This window comes from Pseudophryne corroboree, chromosome 12, assembly GCF_028390025.1.
Source record: "Pseudophryne corroboree isolate aPseCor3 chromosome 12, aPseCor3.hap2, whole genome shotgun sequence".
Lineage (NCBI taxonomy): Eukaryota > Metazoa > Chordata > Amphibia > Anura > Myobatrachidae > Pseudophryne > Pseudophryne corroboree.
The window spans coordinates 3,377,775-3,398,418 of record NC_086455.1 but is presented as its reverse complement, the minus strand read 5'-3'; the positions used below and the strand labels follow the sequence as shown (position 1 = coordinate 3,398,418).

At 47.1% G+C, this 20,644-nt stretch overlaps 2 protein-coding genes across 2 annotated transcripts in view; one reads left to right on the top strand and one right to left on the bottom strand.

Moving 5' to 3' along the window:
* The window catches only part of LOC134980773 (sporozoite surface protein 2-like), a 34,045-nt gene extending 13,878 nt beyond the window's left edge, over positions 1-20,167 (top strand). The window contains exons 3-4 of the mRNA XM_063947729.1: positions 14,630-14,801; positions 19,663-20,167. The gene's annotated coding sequence lies outside the window, so the exon portion shown is untranslated. The remainder of the gene's footprint in view (positions 1-14,629; positions 14,802-19,662) is intronic.
* Positions 3,762-11,137, bottom strand: TUFT1 (tuftelin 1). The gene is made up of 13 exons (XM_063946689.1): positions 11,035-11,137; positions 9,551-9,625; positions 9,269-9,376; positions 8,664-8,750; positions 7,496-7,564; positions 7,288-7,350; positions 7,101-7,205; positions 6,880-7,008; positions 6,063-6,157; positions 5,725-5,830; positions 5,511-5,594; positions 5,301-5,401; positions 3,762-5,071 (listed from the first exon to the last, which is right to left on the bottom strand). Exons 1-13 carry the CDS (start codon positions 11,083-11,085, stop codon positions 5,005-5,007), a joined length of 1,140 nt encoding a protein of 379 aa, XP_063802759.1. The 5' UTR covers positions 11,086-11,137; the 3' UTR covers positions 3,762-5,004.
* Positions 20,168-20,644: the final 477 nt, after the last annotated feature.

Below are 20,644 nucleotides of genomic sequence, written 5' to 3'. Positions count from 1 at the left end.
TCTGCAACAGGGCCTGTTCGTCTATCAAGACTTACCGCGGCTACGTTTAACGGCATGGAAGTTGAACGGCTGATTCTAGCCAGGAGAGGGATTCCTGACAAGGTCATCCTGGAAGAGGGTAACGTCTAAACATTACCACCGTATATGGAAGAATTATGTCTCTTGGTGTGAAAGCAGACAATATTCTGCGGTGGAATTTCATCTGTGACGTTACCTGATTTTTCTGTCGGGCGTGGATGTGGTCCAACGTCTAGGCTCCATTAAAGTCCAGATATTGGCCTTGTCTATTTACTTTTAGAAACAATTGGCTTCTCTCCCTGAGGTCCAGACGTTCTTGAAGGGTGTTTTGCACATCCAACCTCCCATTGTGCCTCCCACGGCACCTTGGGATCTCAATTTGGCTCTGCACTTCCTCCAATCGGACTGGTTTGAACCGTTACAGGAGGTGGACGTAAAGAACCTTACGTGGAAGACCGTCACACTGCTGGCCTTGGCTTCAGCAAGACGTGTGTCGGAGCTGGGGGGCATTGTCTTACAAGAGCCCCTACTTAAGGACAGAGCTGAACTCAGGACTAGTCAGCAATTTCTTCCTAAGGTGGTGTCCGCATTTCACATCAACCAACCTATTATGATTCCAGTTGTTACGGACACCTCTGCTACTTCAAAGTCTTTGGATGTTGTGAGGGCTTTGAAGGTGTATGTAAAGAGAACAGCTCGTCACAGGAAATCGGACTGGCTGTTTGTTCTTTATGATCCCAATAAAATTGGGTGTCCTGCTTCGAAGCAGTCAATTGCACGCTGGATCAGACTCGCTATCCAGCATGCTTATTTCACGGCAGGCTTGCCGGTTCCAAAATCTGTACAGGCCCACTCCGCTAGGTCGGCGGGTTCTTCTTGGGCGGCTGCCCGGGGTGACTCGGCTTTACAGCTCTGCCAAGCAGCTACTTGGTCAGGTTCAAACACATTTGCTAAGTTTTACAAGTTCGATACTTTGGCCTCTGAGGATCTTCAGTTTGGTCAATCAGTTTTGCAGGAGCCTCAGCACTCTCCCTCCCGGTTTGGGAGCTTTGGTACATCCCCATGGTACTAAATGGATTCCCACTATCCCCTGGGACATAGGAGAAAATAGGATTTTAATTACCTACCGGTAAATCCTTTTCTCGTAGTCCGTAGAGGATACTGGGCGCCCGCCCGGTGTTTCGTTCGTCCTGCACTGTTACTTGGTTAAGTAATGTTGTTTGGTTCAGCTGTTGCTGTTCCAGGTTTCAAGTTTGGTTAGCATGGCTTTCCACTTGTTTTGTGTGTGCTAGTTCGTAATCTCACCACTTTCCTTCTCTCAAAGTATGTCCGTCTCCTCGGGCACAGTTTTCTAGATGGAGTCTGGTAGGAGGGGCATAGAGGGAGGAGCCAGCGCATACCATCAAATTCTTAAAGTGCCCATGGCTCTTAGTGGACCCGTCTATACCCCATGGTACTAAATGGATTCCCAGTATCCCCTACGAACTACAAGAAAAGGATTTACCAGTAGGTAATTAAAATCCTATTTTCTCATTCAGCAAGGCTGGGGAACATTGGACTATAGGATTGTAGGCTTGGGCTGCAGATGGCATCTAAAGTAACTGTAACTTTAAAAAGTAAGGTCCTCCCTCCTGCAACCCCAGAATTCCAGTTCTCATCTAAGTGCCTCAGGAGCTTAGGAGGCTGCTAACCAGTCCACCTTATATATAGTTTATCTTTATTTTGTATTTTTTTTTTTTTTTTTTTCAATCTTCTCGGTTTTCCGTACTATAGAGCCTAGAAACCGATACTAATTACCTCAGAATTTGGAAACTCTATATCTCGGGGGGCGAACAGGAAAGATACATTATTCCAATTTTTGTCTCTTTTTCATTTTTTTATTTTTTGACCTTTCTTCAGGAGGGGTTTGGAGGACAGTTTCTGGCTTCATTCTGGAAGGATACAGGTTCCGACCCTCTCAACTTATTTTCAGCTGCGTTTGGCTTTGCTTGCGAAAGTCCAAACCTTGTTAAAGTGTGTGTCGCTTAGTAAAATTCTGAGCCTTTACAACGAATCCTCACTTCGTTCTTTGAAAGTTGGTCTAGCTTATGGCTAATGTCTCAACTCGGTGTTTATGAGTTACAGGTTTTGTCTGCTAAGCCGCCCTTTCTCTTCTATGACGATAGAGCAGTACTCTGCACTGTTTCTACGTTCCAGCTAAAACTTTTTTTGGTCTTCCGCTTCAGCCAAGTAAATGTCTTTCCGGGTTTTCCTCCTTTGGCGATTTCTCTAGACCGAAATAATCTGGCCCGGCTATAGCAGAGCGCTGCGGTTTTACTTGGACAAGACTTATCTGATTGTTCTTTACAAGGCCATTACGTGTTTACTCTGCTCGGTCATCACTGGAGCCATTGCTAGTGAGGGGCGACCGACCCCCAGGCTGGTGTCAGCGCATTTCGCTAGGACGGTGGCAGCCTCCAGGGCTGTGCGACACAGGGGTTCAGCTGTTGTGCAGCCGCCTGGTTCTCAGTCTGTACGTTTTCAGCTTTTTACGTCCGGCAGCACCCACTTTGGGCGTACAGTTCTCCGATCAGGCAGCCTGAGCGTTCCCTCCCCTGTTGAACGTGCAGTGTTCCCCAGCCTTCGACATTGGTGGGGATCGGGTAGTGTGTATGGGGATTTAGTCGTGCAAGCTTTTGGTTTGTGACCTTTTTTCTTGCTAGTTTGTTTCATTGTTCTGACAGTGTCGCTGGGTTACTACTTCTGGACTCTTGAAGACGTACTGGAATTCTGAGGTTGCAGGGGAAAGGAGCTTTATAAAGTTACTTTAGGTGCCAGCTCCAGCCCCGACCTACAATCACATGGTCAAAGCTTACTTCAGAGAAAAGGATTCAACCGTAATTGACCAAAAATCCTCTTTAAAATGGCGGCAATAATTTAGAAGGTTGGTTTTGCGTTTTAAATCATTGCTGCTTTAAAAACAGAGAGAGACTTGCGGGAATCTGGCAGGCTTCCTTTTCCTGCTATTAGAGTGAGATTCCGGGTGCTGGAAGATCTTTCCCACAGGACTAGAATTCTGCAATAGCGGGAAATGTACATTTACACAACGGGTTGAGGATGCATCCAAGGGGTCAATTTAACTAGGCCCGATCATAGTATTAGGGATGGTAATCGAATGGTTAACTATCGGTGGTTGCCATCAGTGCTTTAACATGTTATACGCAGGCAGCAGATTCCTCTGTAGGGTGTGGGTATGTATGCATAGTGCGCTGGTGTATAGAAGCTATTAGGATTGTTTGACTTCTGGGTGGACAGGATGGTTAGTGTATAATGTATAGTGCAGTACCATAGGTGGCCAGCAGGCGGAGGCAGACGCTAGGACAGGACCACTTCACTCAGCTAATGGCTTTTATCATCACACCCTGTCCTGGAGAGTTCTGGTACATCCTGTGAAGTTAAATACTTAGCACTACCAACCTCCGTTCAGAATACCCAGACCCCCAATTCACGTTGCTTGTGAGGCGGGATCTGATTGTAAACATGACCTGGTAATATTAATAAGTTAGGGAAGGGGGAATGGGGTGTCAGGCTGTGCTGGTGGGTGTGTGTGACACCAATTATGCTGGGTGTGTGCCGCAGACGAAACTCTGATGCACTCGCTTCTCCCCTCCCACACAACACAATCATGCACATACATGTCGCAAGTCTCAGCTTGCACATCAAAGACACAGGTTCTCTGCCCAGACAGGAGACATAACACAAACTGCGTTAAATATTATTATTTATTAACACTATCTACACTTACACATATATTACAGCCCTTTAGTTACAGGTTTAGGTGTGACCTCAATAAGCACATTCCCTTACAGGGCAACGCTACATGCATGTTGTGAAGACCATAGTCTGAACAGGGAGATTACGGATTTGCAATGCAGCAAAGATGGGAAAACAATGGGTCTCGCCAGCTGTTGCGGAACTACAAGTTCCAACATAACCTGCCAGCCGGTGAGCCACAGGTTGTCCTAATCTGCTTTAAATATACAGCATATTGCCATGATGTTATAACCGTATACATATTATCCACCTGAGGTAGTATAAGGCACAGCTGCACCCGGGCACCTAAGTAGCTTAACACATAAGGGAGACAGTGGGACGGGGTTCCTCTATCAAGTCACAGGAGAAGATCAGGAACACCCTCCAGGTTTGGGCTGGAGTCTTTAGGTTAATAAGACTTCAAATCCATCATCTGTTTTCTGCAAGCCACTAATCTCCATTCAGCGTGCCGCAAATCCAGACACAAAGGGGAGAAGGGCCTGGGGGGGATCACGCTGTGCATATATATATAGGACGGGACATTCAGTTCTCACTGGAAATCATTTTGTTACAACTCTGGTAATTAGGAGGGGGAGCCTGGAACGCCATCAGATTATATAACCTACAGCACAGAACACATGGCAGAGACCCAACAGACAGCTGGGAACCAGAGCTCCCTGGGGCTTCCCCAGTCTTCGCACTCCCAGCCAGCTCCAGAAGAGACAGAGACATCTCTGCAGAGATTGGATGGAACCAGGAGGGGGATATGCAGAGGTAGCAGGTCGGGGGTCGACCATGATGGGCAACACCCAGTTCATTGTCCCTCTTAAAGATCTTTGGTTTCAGTGACAAATTTAAGGCTTCTCGTTATTGCATAGCCCAAGATCCAGACTCACCAGCCAGCTAGAATATCCCGTCCTTATGGACAGGAGAAAAAAAAATCCAGAATGGACAGGAGTCAGCAACGAGGGACCTAGGTTGGTAGATTCCTGAAACACACCCCCAATACAGCAAGGTCTACAATCCTACATCGGTGCCGTAATGCACTTCTCAGTGCAGAAAGACTTAGCTGCAAGGTGTATGCTCCACTGGGGGAAGGCAACGGGTAAACAAAAGTGCAAAATCCACCCTTTCCAGTCCGGCAGGTGCCCGTGAAGAACAGACTAGGCGACGGGGTCCATCCCACATAACAGCTCATGTCTCCACTAACTTTATAAGCGGCAAAGGCCTGCCAGATCCTGCAGGGATGTACACTCGCTTGCTGTCGGGAGAGAGAAACCATTGTTACCAAAAGGAAAGACATACTGTAGACCCTGTCTCCCTCTTGTAAAAGGACATTATTCTGTATCCTAATATGCAACAGCGATCCCAGCTTTTATTTCATCGGGTCTCCAAAAATCACTGCCAACTAAAAAATTTCATAGGATAGAATAAATGAAGGAACCCCAGTGAGATCTCACAAAGCCACATAAAGCAGCCTAGTAACGTACACATTCTTTAGGCTGGGGTTAGGATAATTTCTGGGCAGGTAGGATGTGTGTCCTGGTTGGGAGGACAGAAAGTGTTCCAGTTTGTCCTGTAGTTCCAGGTTCTAGAGAATAAAGAAAACATGAGATCATCCTACTGAACTGCAGACTGCACAATGGACATCAAAGACACAGGAGCAATTCTGTGGGACAAACATTCAGGATCCTTCTTACCTCCGACTGAAGCCACGACACTTTCTCCCGTAACTCCTGAATCATGGAATCCTTCTCTTGCATGGTGGTCCTGGAATTCTGCAGCTGAGGATCAGAAATAGAAGCTTGGACTGAGATCTCCCTCATCTATTAGAGCCTGCTTCTCTGTATAGAGTAATACAGCTGCTGGGCTTCCATGCTGACATATAGTCGTGTCAGGACTGTTTGCACTTACCTGTTCGATCATCTGACGCACTTTACGTTGCTGGCTCTTTAACATGTCGTCCAGGTGGTGGATCTTCTCCTTGAGTCCAGACACTGTTTTTTCCAGCTCTTGGCACCTTGGTGGGGAAGGATGGATGAATGAATGAATGAATGAATGAAGTAGCAGTAATCACCGAACAGGAAGACCCATGACTCTGAGCCGTCATTCTGGTGACAGCACAGGAAGACCCCCCCCCCCCCCCCCCCCATATTTGTAAGGCCTGTTATCTCTCTCTCCTCCAGCGGTTGATTTTAAATGATCCCAAAATATTCTTCAGCCCCTCCCCCATTCCCAGGGCCAGCTCTCACCTCTCCTGCAGCGGGCCGTCTTGCTGTTTCGCCTCTCTCATATTCTCCATCTCTTTTTCGTTATTCTGAACCCTCTGCAGCAGTTCTTGGTGTTCCTGGAGGAAAAAGTCAGGGTGTTTCTGTTACTGGATGCTGTTCTGCACCCAGAACGTGAATATATAGGAGCCCATTGCAAATTGGTCACCCCTCTGTTATTCGGCAGCTGCTGACAATCACACGCATGGGTATATGCGAGAGTCAGAGGCTGGATGTGACCGCACACTGTAAGATCCAGCCACATCACAATAGTGCGGTCAACATGTGACACCAGACCGCAACAGTGGCCGCCAAGGGGAGACCAAGACCAGCAAGAATTCTCTGCCGCTTGTACTGGCAAGTGTAGGGCCACGCATCGGCCTTAAACTACCCAAATCATAATACTCTCTGGAGTGTGGGACTCACATAAGCTCCCTGGCATCTACCCAGCATCGATGACTATTACAGAATTACTGGTAATCATTTCTGACAACTGGTATTACTCAGCGACTCACATTTAGGCTACAAGAACATTTCCAAAAGCAGTCACATTTCCAAGAAGATGATCAAGAATTATACATAAAGTGTCCTTAATCTACTGTCCCGAGTGCTTTGGTATTTGAGGGACGGATGGAAATGTCACTTTAGATGCACGGACCCAGCAGGCAGTGATTTGAGGACCTGTCGTGGCTATTTGAGGGCAGAGAAGACTAAGTCTGACCTAGACGGTACTCAAACCAACTAGTCTTAAAAAAACATGTGGGTACTGTGTGCATCATTGTGGCTGGGTTTTCTCCATTACCTTCTCCATACTGGACATCAGCCTCCGCAGCATCTCTACCTCTTCCTGCCTTTCAGCGGCCGTTTCCTGTGCCTCCCGCCGCGCCATGCTGCTTTGCTCCGCCTCCCGTTGCCACTGGGTCAGTCTCTCCTGAACACAAAAAAGAAAAATAATCACAAAAATGGTACCTCTGCTGACCTCCAGCCATTACTGGGGTGAATGAGGCACACTAGAGAACTAACCTCGTACATCTTGCGGTCAGACTGATGCCGCTTCTCAGTCTCCTGCAGCTTGGCGTACAGTCTCTGAGCAGTCTCCCGCAAGTTCTGCCCGTTATCCAGTGGGAACTGTTGAGAGGGCAACAATCAGATTAGGGAAGGACAGCGATAAGACAAAGTGACTCTAGTGACGGTAGCTTTCCGTTCTCACCTCTTCACCATCTTCTGACTCTGACCAGGGTGCTGAAAAGTGCCCAACTCCATTCTGAAGTCCCTAAATAATGAAACAGCTGTAAGTCAGGATAAAGGTGCCTTCTGCAGGACCAACCCAAAGCCAGATCGACAGCAGTATTCTCCTGCGACATTGTAAAAGACCATGGACGTTACACAAGCTTTTAGATGTTTGATGGACGGCTTACCTTGTCCGACTGCTGTCCCTCCTTTGAGGCATCAAGGTCTTTCCTGAGGAGTGTGAGGGAGGTGCGAGCCTTGGAGGTATAAAAGGATAAGGGTAGGTTACGTCAAACACTGCAAATATCTCTCAACGCTCTGTTACCAGGCCTAGAATATTATCTATGTCCTAGCTAGGCGTACATACAGGATGTGAATGCATAGGACATTAATAGACCGCAACGATTAATAATTCATTAGCTATTCTACCACCGCTGTAACTCGAGCTAAGAAGAAGTGGAAAAGGGTCCCCAAGGACAGTGAGTAAATGCAGTGGTAAGGATATGGGAAAGCAGAGGGACAATGAGAGAGACTTATAGAGAAGGTAAGTACTTGTATTAGAATATGGGAACATGTACTAAGGCTTTGTGGAGAAGACCTATAAACTCGTATTATCCACAATCTCTCACGCAGCAGCTCTGCCTGGCTTCCCAGCACTCCCTGTCGATCCCTGAACATTGTCCTCTCTAGTCTTCGTACCCTTACACCTGAATTCCATACAATTTAATGACTCTTCTTGCCGTGACTCGCTGCAGCTCTACCGACCCCTCCCAGCAGGGCCTGTCCTTATAAAGGACCTTATTCAGTAAGGAGTGCAGAATTTGCTTTTTAGCACGCTGGGAGACACCCATCGCAGGGCAAGACTGCCCAGCATGCTACCCACCGCCCACCCAATGCGATCCCGCTCGAATTGCAATCGCACCGCAATTACAGCGGATCAGCCTGGCTGCGACGGCAGGAGTCCAGCAGCCATTTTTCGAACGGAGTGGCTGCGTGTGACGACATGCAACGTCCCAAAAACGCAGACAAGCCCCCGTTTTCAGATGCCGCCCCAAAATCGCACGGCTGCCCCCCCCTGAAAACCGGCATTCGCAGACAGAGGTCTATTCATGAAGCAGTGAAAAGAGTGGAGAAGTGAGACAGTTGAGGAGTTGCCCATGGCAACCAGTCAGTGTTAAGACAACATTTAAAAAGTGCATTCTAGAAAATTATACAGAGCTTCTGATTGGATGCCATGGGCAAATTCACCACTGGACGGGACTTCTCGGAAAATGTGGTCTGAATCATCCCCGAAGTCCAGGATCGGACAACATGGATCCAAGCATTCGCCTTCACACCCCAGTCCAGGGTCCTCACCTCTTGGATGTGTCGGACCTCGTTCTTCAGCTGGCTAACGTTCCATTCGTGGTTGGCTTTGTCCTCAGCTTTCGCTTTCAGGTAGACCTGTGAGCACAAATGCACAATATAACCTTTATAGTGTGAGGATAAAGGAGTGTGCTATAACGGCTGATCACGCGGATGCAAGGCATCCGGGAGATGCAGAGCAGGCACGCGGGTCTGTCTGCGGCCGATGTAAGCAGACACCTGGCTGCAGGCTGCTGTAATCGTCACACCTAGCAATGTACAAGGCCTCGGCACACAGCACAGTAATACCTGGGAGGGAGCAGGACATAGTACATCAGGAATGTGTGACCTTATCTGTGTTCCAACCCATGCAATGATCCTATCTTACCGCAAGGCCCCGTGATGTAATCCATAGCTCTATTTATGTATCATCCAAATGCCTCCGCCTCTCTGTGCATTCCCCGGAGGGCGACACATGGCAATTCATATTTTGTGTGTGTGTGTGTGTGTGTGTGTGTGTGTGTGTGTGTGTGTGTGTGTCCCCCTCCCTCCCAGTCGGCTGCTCTTTGGCGAGTGTGGGCTCTGTTACCCTCCGGGTGGGCTGTGGGGTCTGGTACCTTAATGATTTCTTCATCTCCATCCTTGGACTTGATCAGTTCGGAGTTGAGTGTCCGGGACCCCCTTTGTGGCCGAGTTGAGATCAGAGCGAAGGCACGTCCCACAGGCTGAGGACAAGAAGAATTAGCGGCAGCTGTTATATGCTGGTGATCCATGTAACAGATATCCGGGGGGGGAAATTTAGCCGCTTCTCCACGATTACACAACAATGACATACGACACATAGCAAACGCGTCACCAGCCCAACATCAGTGGGCAGGGAAAAGCCCCCTCCTCCTCACCTTCACCTTGGTGGTGTCGCCCCTCTCCGGAGACTGGTCATTGCGGAGGGTCAGGCGCAGGGTTTTTACATTGTCCTGAGGGTGGGAACAAAAGTTATCAAACAAACCATCCCATGGGAAGAGCCCCTCCGTCTCCAACCCCCCCTTCCAGATTCCAAGCATAGCATTGTCATCATTCTGTAAGTAACAAGGAGCAGCGAGAGCCAGGTGACTGGTCACCGTAGTCATAACCCCTCTGACAGGCTATTCATCCCTTGCCCTATGAGCTCACACTTTAATGGGTTACCAGGTGACGTTGCTCATTGCACAGTGGTGGAGATTATGCACTATTTTTAGGCGGCTTGCTGTTACATGAGTCAGTTCCCTGGAAATTACTACAGGCCGGTCACATCACATAACGCACACAGTAATGCATGCACTATACACCCCCTCTATATACCTCATTCTCCGCTCACCATGACCTCTGCCCACACATCACCAACAAGACGCCGGCAGTGCAGGGGTTACACTCCCATCTATTCCCACAGGAATCCCGAGAAATGTGATCCCAGCCCATCCTGCAGTAAGAAGGGATTGTATTCTCACCACACCTCCCGGGCTGCTCTGCCATGTGTCCTACCGCACAGAGTGTGAGCTCTGCAGGAGAGTGATGGCAGTGAGCAGAACCGGCTTCCTACACCCAGATCACCTACCACTACTACTCCCCTTATTACTATCACCAAACACACACCGTACCGGACAGTAACTTTTACTCACCAGTCATATAAACTTACATACATACATACATACATACATACATACATAAGTATACACACACACACATACATACATATACACACACACACACACACACACACACACACATACATAAGTATACACATACATACATAAGTATACACACACACACACACACACACACATACATACATACATATACACACACACACACATACACACACATAAGTATATACATACATACATACATACATACATAAGTATACATACATACATACATACATACGTATATACACACACACACATACATACATACATACATACATACGTATATACACACACATACATACATACGTATATACACACACATACATATACACACATACATACGTATATACACACACACATACATATACACACATACATACATAAGTATATACACACACATACATATACACACATAAGTATACGCACATACATACACTGCATACATACATACATATATACATAAGTATACACACACATATATACATATACACACACACATACGTCACACACAGTATACACTATATAGCCTGCAACCTCAGTCACATACATCCATATACACACATAAATACACTGCATACATACATACATACATACATACACATACGTACATACACACTGCATACATACATACATACATACATACATACATACATACATACATACATACACCCTACTGTGAAAAGAGACAGAGACACACTGACCGGCTCGGGCTCCGGCTGGAGCTGCTGCAGGGTACAAAGGCTGGCGGACATACTGCTCTTACAGCACCGGGGCACCTGCTCACTGAGCCGGGGGGCGGGGAGTATCAGTATATAACAGGCAGGTGACGTCTGTGACTGTCTCCGCCCACCTCATACCCAGTGATTGGTCCCCGGGGATTGAGGGCGTCTCCAGCAAAGATTGATCCTCCCCGTGCAGCAGCAATTCCCAGGGGCTCAGCAGCAGTGCGGTCATCTGTCCTGCTGTCACCTGGGTTATCAGAGGGGGGTGAGTGCAAGCTCCTGGGGACAGGTTCTTCTATTGTATCATTACATTGCAAGCTGCTGGAGACCGGTTCTCTCATTGTATCATTGGAGTGTAAGCTCCTGGGGACAGGCTCTCTCATTGTATCATTAGAGTGTAAGCTCCTGGGGACAGGTTCTTCTGTTGTATCATTACATTGCAAGCTGCTGGAGACCGGTTCTCTCATTGTATCATTGGAGTGTAAGCTCCTGGGGACAGGCTCTCTCATTGTATCATTAGAGTGTAAGCTCCTGGGGACAGGCTCTCTCATTGTATCATTAGAGTGTAAGCTCCTGGGGACAGGTTCTTCTATTGCATCATTACATTGCAAGCTGCTGGAGACCGGTTCTCTCATTGTATCATTAGAGTGTAAGCTCCTGGGGACAGGCTCTCTCATTGTATCATTAGAGTGTAAGCTCCTGTGGACAGCCATTATTTATCTCATAATATAATCATACTGTAAGCTCCTGCGGATAGGCTCTCATTGTATCAGAGTGTAATTCCTGGAGACAGGCTCTGTGATTGTGTCATTAGAGTGTAAGCTCATGGGGACAGACTTTGTCACTGTATCATTAGAGTGTAAGCTCTTGGGGACAGGCGCTGTCATATCATTAGAGTGTAAGCTTCTGGGGACAGGCTCTCATTGTATCAGAGTGTAATTCCTGGGGACAGGCTGTCTCACTGTATCAGACTGTAAGCTCCTGGGGACAGGCTGTCTCATTGTATCATTAGAGTGTAAGCTCCTGGGGACTGGCTGTCTCATTGTATCATTAGAGTATAAGCTCTTGGGGATAGGCTCTCTCATTACATTATTAGAATGTAAGCTCTTGGTGACAGTCTCTGTTATTGTGTTATTAGAATGTAAGCTCCTGGGAACAGGCTGTGTCGTTGAATCATTAGAGTGTAAGCTCCTGGGGACACGCTCTGTCATATCATTAGAGTGTAAGCTCCTGGGGCAGGAAACTGTGTAAATGTTTGGAGGACAGTGTGGTGGCAGCAGTACAGATGGCTGGGGTGATGATAATGTGGAGCTGAGCTCAGACATTGTGTCACTTGTCCATCAGCCCAGGGTCTGTTCCCCTTCCTAGCTGGTGCTGTGGGGTATACAGTCACAGGCTGTGGTGCAGGCCAGGGTCTGTTCACCTTCCTAGCTGGTGCTGTGGGGTATATAGTCACAGGCTGTGGTGCAGGCCAGGGTCTGTTCACCTTCCTAGCTGGTGCTGTGGGGTATATAGTCACAGGCTGTGGTGCAGGCCAGGGTCTGTTCACCTTCCTAGCTGGTGCTGTGGGGTATACAGTCACAGGCTGTGGTGCAGGCCAGGGTCTGTTCACCTTCCTAGCTGGTGCTGTGGGGTATATAGTCACAGGCTGTGGTGCAGGCCAGGGTCTGTTCACCTTCCTAGCTGGTGCTGTGGGGTATATAGTCACAGGCTGTGGTGCAGTCCAGGCGGAGAATACTGTAATATCCGCTAGATACCATATGTATGATACAGGCCACCTGGCAGGTAACCCAACCCCTAAGTGACAGCGGCCAGGTTGTACTTAGACCTTTACAGGCATGATGTGAGAACTGCCAGGTGCTCTCTCATTACTGATACAGTATAGGGGAGGGGCTACGGCTGCTGTCATTAACCTGCTGCATTACTCAGTATTGGGGATGGGGTGGTGGTGGGTTGCAGTAGGACTGCAGCCCTTATCCAGTATTGGGGGGGGGGGGGGGCAGGAGTGCTGCATTACTCAGTATTGGGGATGGGGTGGTGGTGGGTTGCAGTAGGACTGCAGCCCTTATCCAGTATTGGGGGGGGGGGGGGGGGCAGGAGTGCTGCATTACTCAGTATTGGGGATGGGGGGTGGTGGCGGGTTACAGTAGGACTGCAGCCCTTATCCAGTATTGGGAGGGGAGGGCAGGAGTGCTGCATTACTCAGTATTGGGGATGGGGTGGTGGTGGGTTACAGTAGGACTGCTGCCCTTATCCAGTATTGGGGGGGGGGGGGGGGGGGGCAGGAGTGCTGCATTACTCAGTATTGGGGATGGGGGGTGGGGTGTTACAGTAGGACTGCTGCTCTTATCCAGTATTGTGGGGGGGGGGGGGGGGCAGGAGTGCTGCATTACCCAGTATTGGGGTGGTGGTGGGTTACTGTAGGACTGCAGCCCTTATCCAGTATTGGGGGGGGGCAGGAGTGCTGCATTACTCAGTATTGGGGATGGGGGGTGGGGTGTTACAGTAGGACTGCTGCTCTTATCCAGTATTGTGTGTGGGGGGGGGGGGGGCAGGAGTGCTGCATTACTCAGTGTTGGGGATGGGGGGGGGGGGTTACAGTAGGACTGCTGCCCTTATCCAGTATTGGGGGGTGGGGGGCAGGAGTGCAGCATTACCCAGTATTGGGGATGGGGTGGTGGTGGGTTACAGTAGGACTGCTGCCCTTATCCAGTATTGGGGGGGGGGGCAGGAGTGCTGCATTACTTAGTATTGGGGATGGGGGGGTGCAACAGTAGGACTGGCGCCCTTATCCAGTATTGGGGGGGGGGGGGGGGGCAGGAGTGCTGCATTACCCAGTATTGGGGTGGTGGTGGGTTACAGTAGGACTGCTGCCCATATCCAGTATTGGGAGAGGGGGGGGGGGGGGGGCTGGAGTGCTGCATTACTTAGTATCGGGGATGGGGGGGGGGGTGCTACAGCAGGACTGCTGCCCTTATCCAGTATTGGGGGGGGGGGGGCAGGAGTGCTGCATTACTCAGTATTGGGGATGGGGGTGGGGTGTTACAGTAGGACTGCTGCCCTTATCCAGTATTGGGGGGGGGGGCAGGAGTGCTGCATTACTCAGTATTGGGGATGGGGGGTGGGGTGTTACAGTAGGACTGCTGCCCTTATCCAGTATTGGGGGGGGGGGGGCAGGAGTGCTGTATTACTCGGTATTGGGGATGGGGTGGGGGGGGGTTACAGTAGGACTGCTGCACTTATGCAGTATTGGGGGGTGGGGGCAGCGGGAGTGCTGCACTCACCCATTATAGCCTCCATATTTCTAGATGTTTATCCCTTACATTGGGCAGACAGAAATCAGTGTCTGTCTGGGATAGATCGGTGAGGTGTGTTGTGGGTAGGTACACGGAGCTGACTCCCGGCAGAGGTGGTACAGGGTGATGCAATGTAAGAGCATTTTATTACTGACATACACGTTCAGTGCTCTGTATTTCTGCAGTTGCTTTTGCTGTCTATGACGAAAGGTATTATCTGATATTTTAAAGTGTTTACCAATCAACATTTACTCATTACAAAATGTCTTTTCATACAGGAGGAACTGGAATATTAGGCAGCGAGCTCCAGGTATTCATGTTACACAACGGAGGGATTATAGTGTGACTCATGTCTCCAGGTGACGTCTCTGAGGACAACATGTCCTAATATGGAGAATAGGCGCTGCATGTAAACACACAGGCCTGGGAGACTGACACACCTGTCTGCAGGTACGACTGCACAGTACCACTCTCCCATATGCATTCTGTATGCCCAATGTAATTCCTACTAGACATTCTCTCCACTATGTATTGCCAGTTACACAGTACCACTTCTCTCATTCTGTATGCCCAATGTAATTCCTGATATATATTCCTATCCTGTGTATTGTCAGCTACACAGTACCACTTCTCTAATCCTGTATGCCCCATGTAATTCCTAGTATACATTCTATCCACTATGTATTGCCAGCTACACAGTACAACTTCTCTCATTCTGTATGCCCAATGTAATTCCTGATATATATTCCTATCCTGTGTATTGTCAGCTACACAGTACCACTTCTCTCATTCTGTATTCCCAATGTAATTCCTACTAGACATTCTATTCACTATGTATTGCCAGCTACACAGTACCACTTCTCTCATTCTGTATGCCCAATGTAATTCCTACTAGACATTCTCTCCACTATGTATTGCCAGCTACACAGTACCACTTCTCCCATTCTGTATGCCCAATGTAATTCCTACTAGACATTCTCTCCACTATGTATTGCCAGTTACACAGTACCACTTCTCTCATTCTGTATGCCCAATGTAATTCCTACTAGACATTCTCTCCACTATGTATTGCCAGTTACACAGTACCACTTCTCTCATTCTGTATGCCCGATGTAATTCCTGATATATATTCCTATCCTCTGTGTATTGTCAGCTACACAGTACCACTTCTCTAATCCTGTATGCCCCATGTAATTCCTAGTATACATTCTATTCACTATGTATTGCCAGCTACACAGTACCACTTCTCTCATTTTGTATGCCCGATGTAATTCCTGATATATATTCCTATCCTCTGTGTATTGTCAGCTACACAGTACCACTTCTCTAATCCTGTATGCCCCATGTAATTCCTAGTATACATTCTATCCACTATGTATTGCCAGCTACACAGTACCACTTCTCTCATTCCCCTACAGAATCCTCTTCAAACTCCTCACCCTCACATACAAGGCCATCTCTAATTCCACTGCTCCCTACATCTCCAACCTCCTCTCCCTTCATACTCCCTCCCGCCCACTACGGTCGGCTGATGACCGTCGCCTCTCCTCTGCCTTGGTCACTGCTTCCCATGCACGAGTTCAGGATTTTGCCCGTGCTGCACCCCTTCAGTGGAATGCGCTCCCCCGCTCCATTAGACTCTCCCCGACCTTGCAAAGCTTCAAACGGGCACTGAAAACCCACCTATTTATCAAAGCATACCCTCCCGATGCATAACCTAGTCCTTAGGCTGCTCCTCCATCCCCCTGCCCCATGCCTTGGACATCTCAGCTTTGCTCGCATACCACCATCAGGCTTCTACCTGCTTGCTTGCACCTCATGTCATCTGTCTGTTGCCCCTCCCCACTAGATTGTTAGCTCTTCAGAGCAGGGCCCTCTTTCCTCTTGTCTAAACCCTCTTCTTGACACATTTCACTCAGCGACCATCTTTACCTGCTTTTTCTCCTGCTGATAAATGGCCCCTCTCTATCTATGGCCGCCAGCCCCAAGTAGTACAATGATCACTCCCTCACTACTTATATCTAAGCTGTATTGTGTATGAGAATTGTGGTGCTCTGTTACCTGCACTCCATTTTTGTTATTTATTTACTGTTATGCTAAGTTTTGTCTCCCTGTACTGTCCTTTGTACGGCGCTGCGAACACTTGTGGCGCCCTATAAATAAATTGTAATAATAATAATAATAATAAAAATTCTGTATGCCTAATGTAATTCCTAGTTTACATTCTATCCACTATGTATTGCCAGTTACACAGTACCACTTCTCTCATTCTTTATGCCCGATGTAATTCCTAGTATACATTCTATCCACTATGTATTGCCAGCTACACAGTACCACTTCTCTCATTCTGTATGCCTAATGTATTTCCTAGTATACATTCTCTCCACTATGTATTGCCAGTTACATAGTACCACTTCTCTCATTCTGTATGCCTAATGTAGTTCCTAGTATACATTCTGTCCGCTATGTAGTGTCAGCTACACAGTACCACTTCTCTAATCCTGTATGCCCAATGTAATTCCTATTATACATTCTGTCTGCTATGTATTTCCAGATACACAGTACCACTTCTCTAATACTGTATGCCCCATGTAATTCCTAGTATATGTTTTATTGACAATGTATTGCCAGCTACACAGTACCACTTCTCTCATTCTGTATACCCGATGTAATTCCTAGTATACATTCTATCCACTATGTATTGCCATTTACACAGTACAACTTCTCTAATTCTGTATGCCTAATGTAATTCCTAGTTTACATTCTATCCACTATGTATTGCCAGTTACACAGTACCACTTCTCTCATTCTGTATGCCCGATGTAATTCCTAGTATACATTCTATCCAGTATGTATTGACAGTTACATAGTACCACTTCTCTCATTCTGTATGCCTAATGTAATTCCTAGTATACATTCTGTCCGCTATGTAGTGCCAGCTACACAGTACCACTTCTCTAATCCTGTATGCCCCATGTAATTCCTAGTATATGTTTTATTGACAATGTACTGCCAGTTACACAGTACTACTTATGTACTACTTCTATCATCCTGTATGCTGGGTATGTTTTTATCATCTATGTATTGTCGTCCACACAGTACCGCTTCTCTTATCCTGTATGGTGGATGTAATTCCTGGTACATGTTATTATCATCCATGTATTTCCAGCAACACATTACCACTTATCCTGTATGCTGGGTATAGTTCCTGGTATATGTTCTTATTATTTATGTATCTCCAGCTACAAAGTACCACTTCTCTTATCTCGTATTCTAGATGTAATTCCTGTAATATGTTCTTGTCTGTTATATATTCACATTACACAATACAACTTCTCCAATCATGTATGGTGTAACTAATTCCTGTTATATGTTTGTGTATGCTATGTATTGCCAGCTACACAGTACCACTTCTCTTATCCTGTATGCTGGATGTAATTCCTGATATATATTCCTATCCTCTATGTATTGTCAGCTACACAGTACCACTTCTCTTATCCTGTATGCTGGGTGTAATTCCTGATATATATTCCTATCCTCTATGTATTGTCAGCTACACAGTACCACTTCTCTTATCCTGTATGCTGGGTGTAATTCCTGATATATATTCCTATCCTCTATGTATTGTCAGATACACAGTACCACTTCTCTAATCCTGCATGCCCCATGTAATTCCTAGGATGTTTTATTCACAATGTACTGCCAGTTACACAGTACCACTTCTCTCATCCAGTATGCTCCATGTAATTCCTAGTATATGTTTTATTGACAATGTACTGCCAGTTACACAGTACTACTTATGTACTACTTCTATCATCCTGTATGCTGGGTATGTTTTTATCATCTATGTATTGTCGTCCACACAGTACCGCTTCTCTTATCCTGTATGGTGGATGTAATTCCTGGTATATGTTATAATCCTCCATGTATTTCCAGCAACACATTAACACTTATCCTGTATGCTTGGTATAGCTCCTGGTATATGTTCTTATTATTTATGTATCTCCAGCTACAAAGTACCACTTCTCTTATCTCATATTCCAGATGTAATTCCTGGTATATGTTCTTGTCTGTTATATATTCACATTACACAATACAACTTCTCCAATCATGTATGTTGTATCTAATTCCTGTTATATGTTTGTGTATGCTATCAATGTATTGCCAGCTACACAGTACCACTTCTCTTATCCTGTATGCTGGGTGTAATTCCTGGTATATATTCCTATCCTCTATATATTGCCAGATACACAGTACCACTTCTCTCATCCTGTATGCTGGGTGTAATTCCTGGTATATATTCCTATCCTCTATGTATTGGCAGATACACAGTACTACTTCTCTTATCCTGTATGCTGGGTGTAATTCCTGGTATATATTCCTATCCTCTATGCATTGCCAGCTACACAGTACTACTTCTCTTATCCTGTATGCTGGGTGTAATTCCTGGTATATATTCTTATCCTCTATGTATTGCCAGCTACACAGTACCACTTCTCTCATCCTGTATGCTGGGTGTAGTTCCTGGTATATATAATATATTTTTTAACCTGACACATGGCGCCGTCTTCCCTTTACAATACACGCGATAAGAAATTGGTGTCAGCGCCGCCACTGGCAGGGACTGCGGCCGCAGCGCTATGTGTCCTAGTGATGAGTACTGTGACCACAGTTTAATATGGCCACCGCTGCGTGGAAAAGTGACATTTCCTGTACTGCGCCACCACCAAGGGCAGATGACGGCGATATGCGCCAAATGTGGATGAATATACAACAGTGTTGTGCAAAGTATGTTCCAACATGTACGTCATTAACACCATGTTCCCGTTATCAGGTGGCACTGCCAGGGGCGTAACTGCAGTGGGTGCCATTGCAATGGGGCCCAGACCGCCTCCAGGACCCTTCTTCCCTGCACCCAGCTCATGCTGCTGGCAAAGAAGGAGCCTGCCTGTGGGCAGCTGGCGGCACTCTGTGGCTTAGGGGCCAGGTTAGCAACCGCTGCAAAGTGAAGCATTGGATGGGGGCCCTTCAGAACGTTCTTAGGGCCCACAGAGTTCTAGCAATGCCACCATTATTGTCCAGCGCTGGAGTGGATTTATTTCTGCCGTTCTGCGCCAGTTGTAGAAATGTATTTTGAATATATGTTAGCTAAGCTGGCACCAACGAAGGATTAGTGTAACCAGGGCAGCGCACCTGTGTGCAGAGTGGCAGCGGTAGGCGGCAGGTAATGTGAGGAGAGACGCTGGTCACTGTGATTATTACACTTCCCTGTACCAGTTTATTAATCATAGTACTCTTTATACCCAAGCAGCTGATTGTACGGTGTATGGCCTCTTAGTGCTGGGTTCTGCATTCAGCGTGGCAACGATCGGGAAGAGGAAGACGGCTGTCAGCGGAGTGTAACTCCCACTGTGGACGGCGTCCTGTCCTGGTGCCAGGACAGAAATGAGAGAATGTGTAACTGCGGCATGATTGCGCCACATGCAAGATATTGGAGCTACGCTTACTCGCAGTGAAGAGGTGGCACTAGTGGACTCCCTGCCAACGTGTGTGTGGCAATTGTGTTTAAAGGGCAGCAGAGTCCATGCAGTGTGTGTATTGTCTTCACCCACTTGTATGTACAGTGTAGGTATGTGTATCACCTGATCCCTCCATCTGCTTGCTGTGTATTCCTGCTCCGACTGGAGCGAATAAGCTTCTACTGCTTGTATCCTGTGACGGTATCCGGACTCCAGGTTGACACCACTTAGGTCGACACAGACAAAAAGTCGACAAGAATTTTTCACTTTTTTTTTTTTTTACTTTTTCATACTTTACGATCCATGTGAACTACAATCGGGAATATTAACCTGTGCCGATCTCAGCGGTAGTGGAGCGCGGCACCTTTGTGAGCCATGCACGGGGGATGCGGTACACTAACTAGGGTTCCCGGTCACATTACGAAGAAAACGACACCAAAAAAACATAAAAAAAACTCATATCGACCTATTTGTAGTATTGACCTAATTGATGTATACCTGGAGTCCCAGACCCCCTGTGGCCATTAGATGTACAGGCATGTCCTTGCCCACTGTCTATCAGGACGGGTCCGATGTAAGCTCTCACGAGCAGGGCCCTCTTCCCTCATGTGCTTATCCTTTCTTACTTTATTAATCTTCAGCTGCACCAAATCCAGCAGTCTTCTGCCACCTGATACTTATTCCAGTGTCATCTGCTGATGTAACTATGTTTATTCACCCTGTACTTGTCCTATACTGTCATCAACTGTAAGTTGCTGTTTTCCTGTTTTATTA

Coding starts and splice junctions, on each gene's coding strand:
- TUFT1 (XM_063946689.1), bottom strand. CDS start 11,085: ATGTCCGCCAGCCTTTGTACCCTGCAGCAGCTCCAGCCGGAGCCCGAG. Junction 7,206..7,287: donor AGTCAGAAGATGGTGAAGAG/GTGAGAACGGAA, acceptor CCCTCTCAACAG/TTCCCACTGGATAACGGGCA. Junction 5,072..5,300: donor AACCCCAGCCTAAAGAATGT/GTACGTTACTAG, acceptor CTCTCCCGACAG/CAAGCGAGTGTACATCCCTG.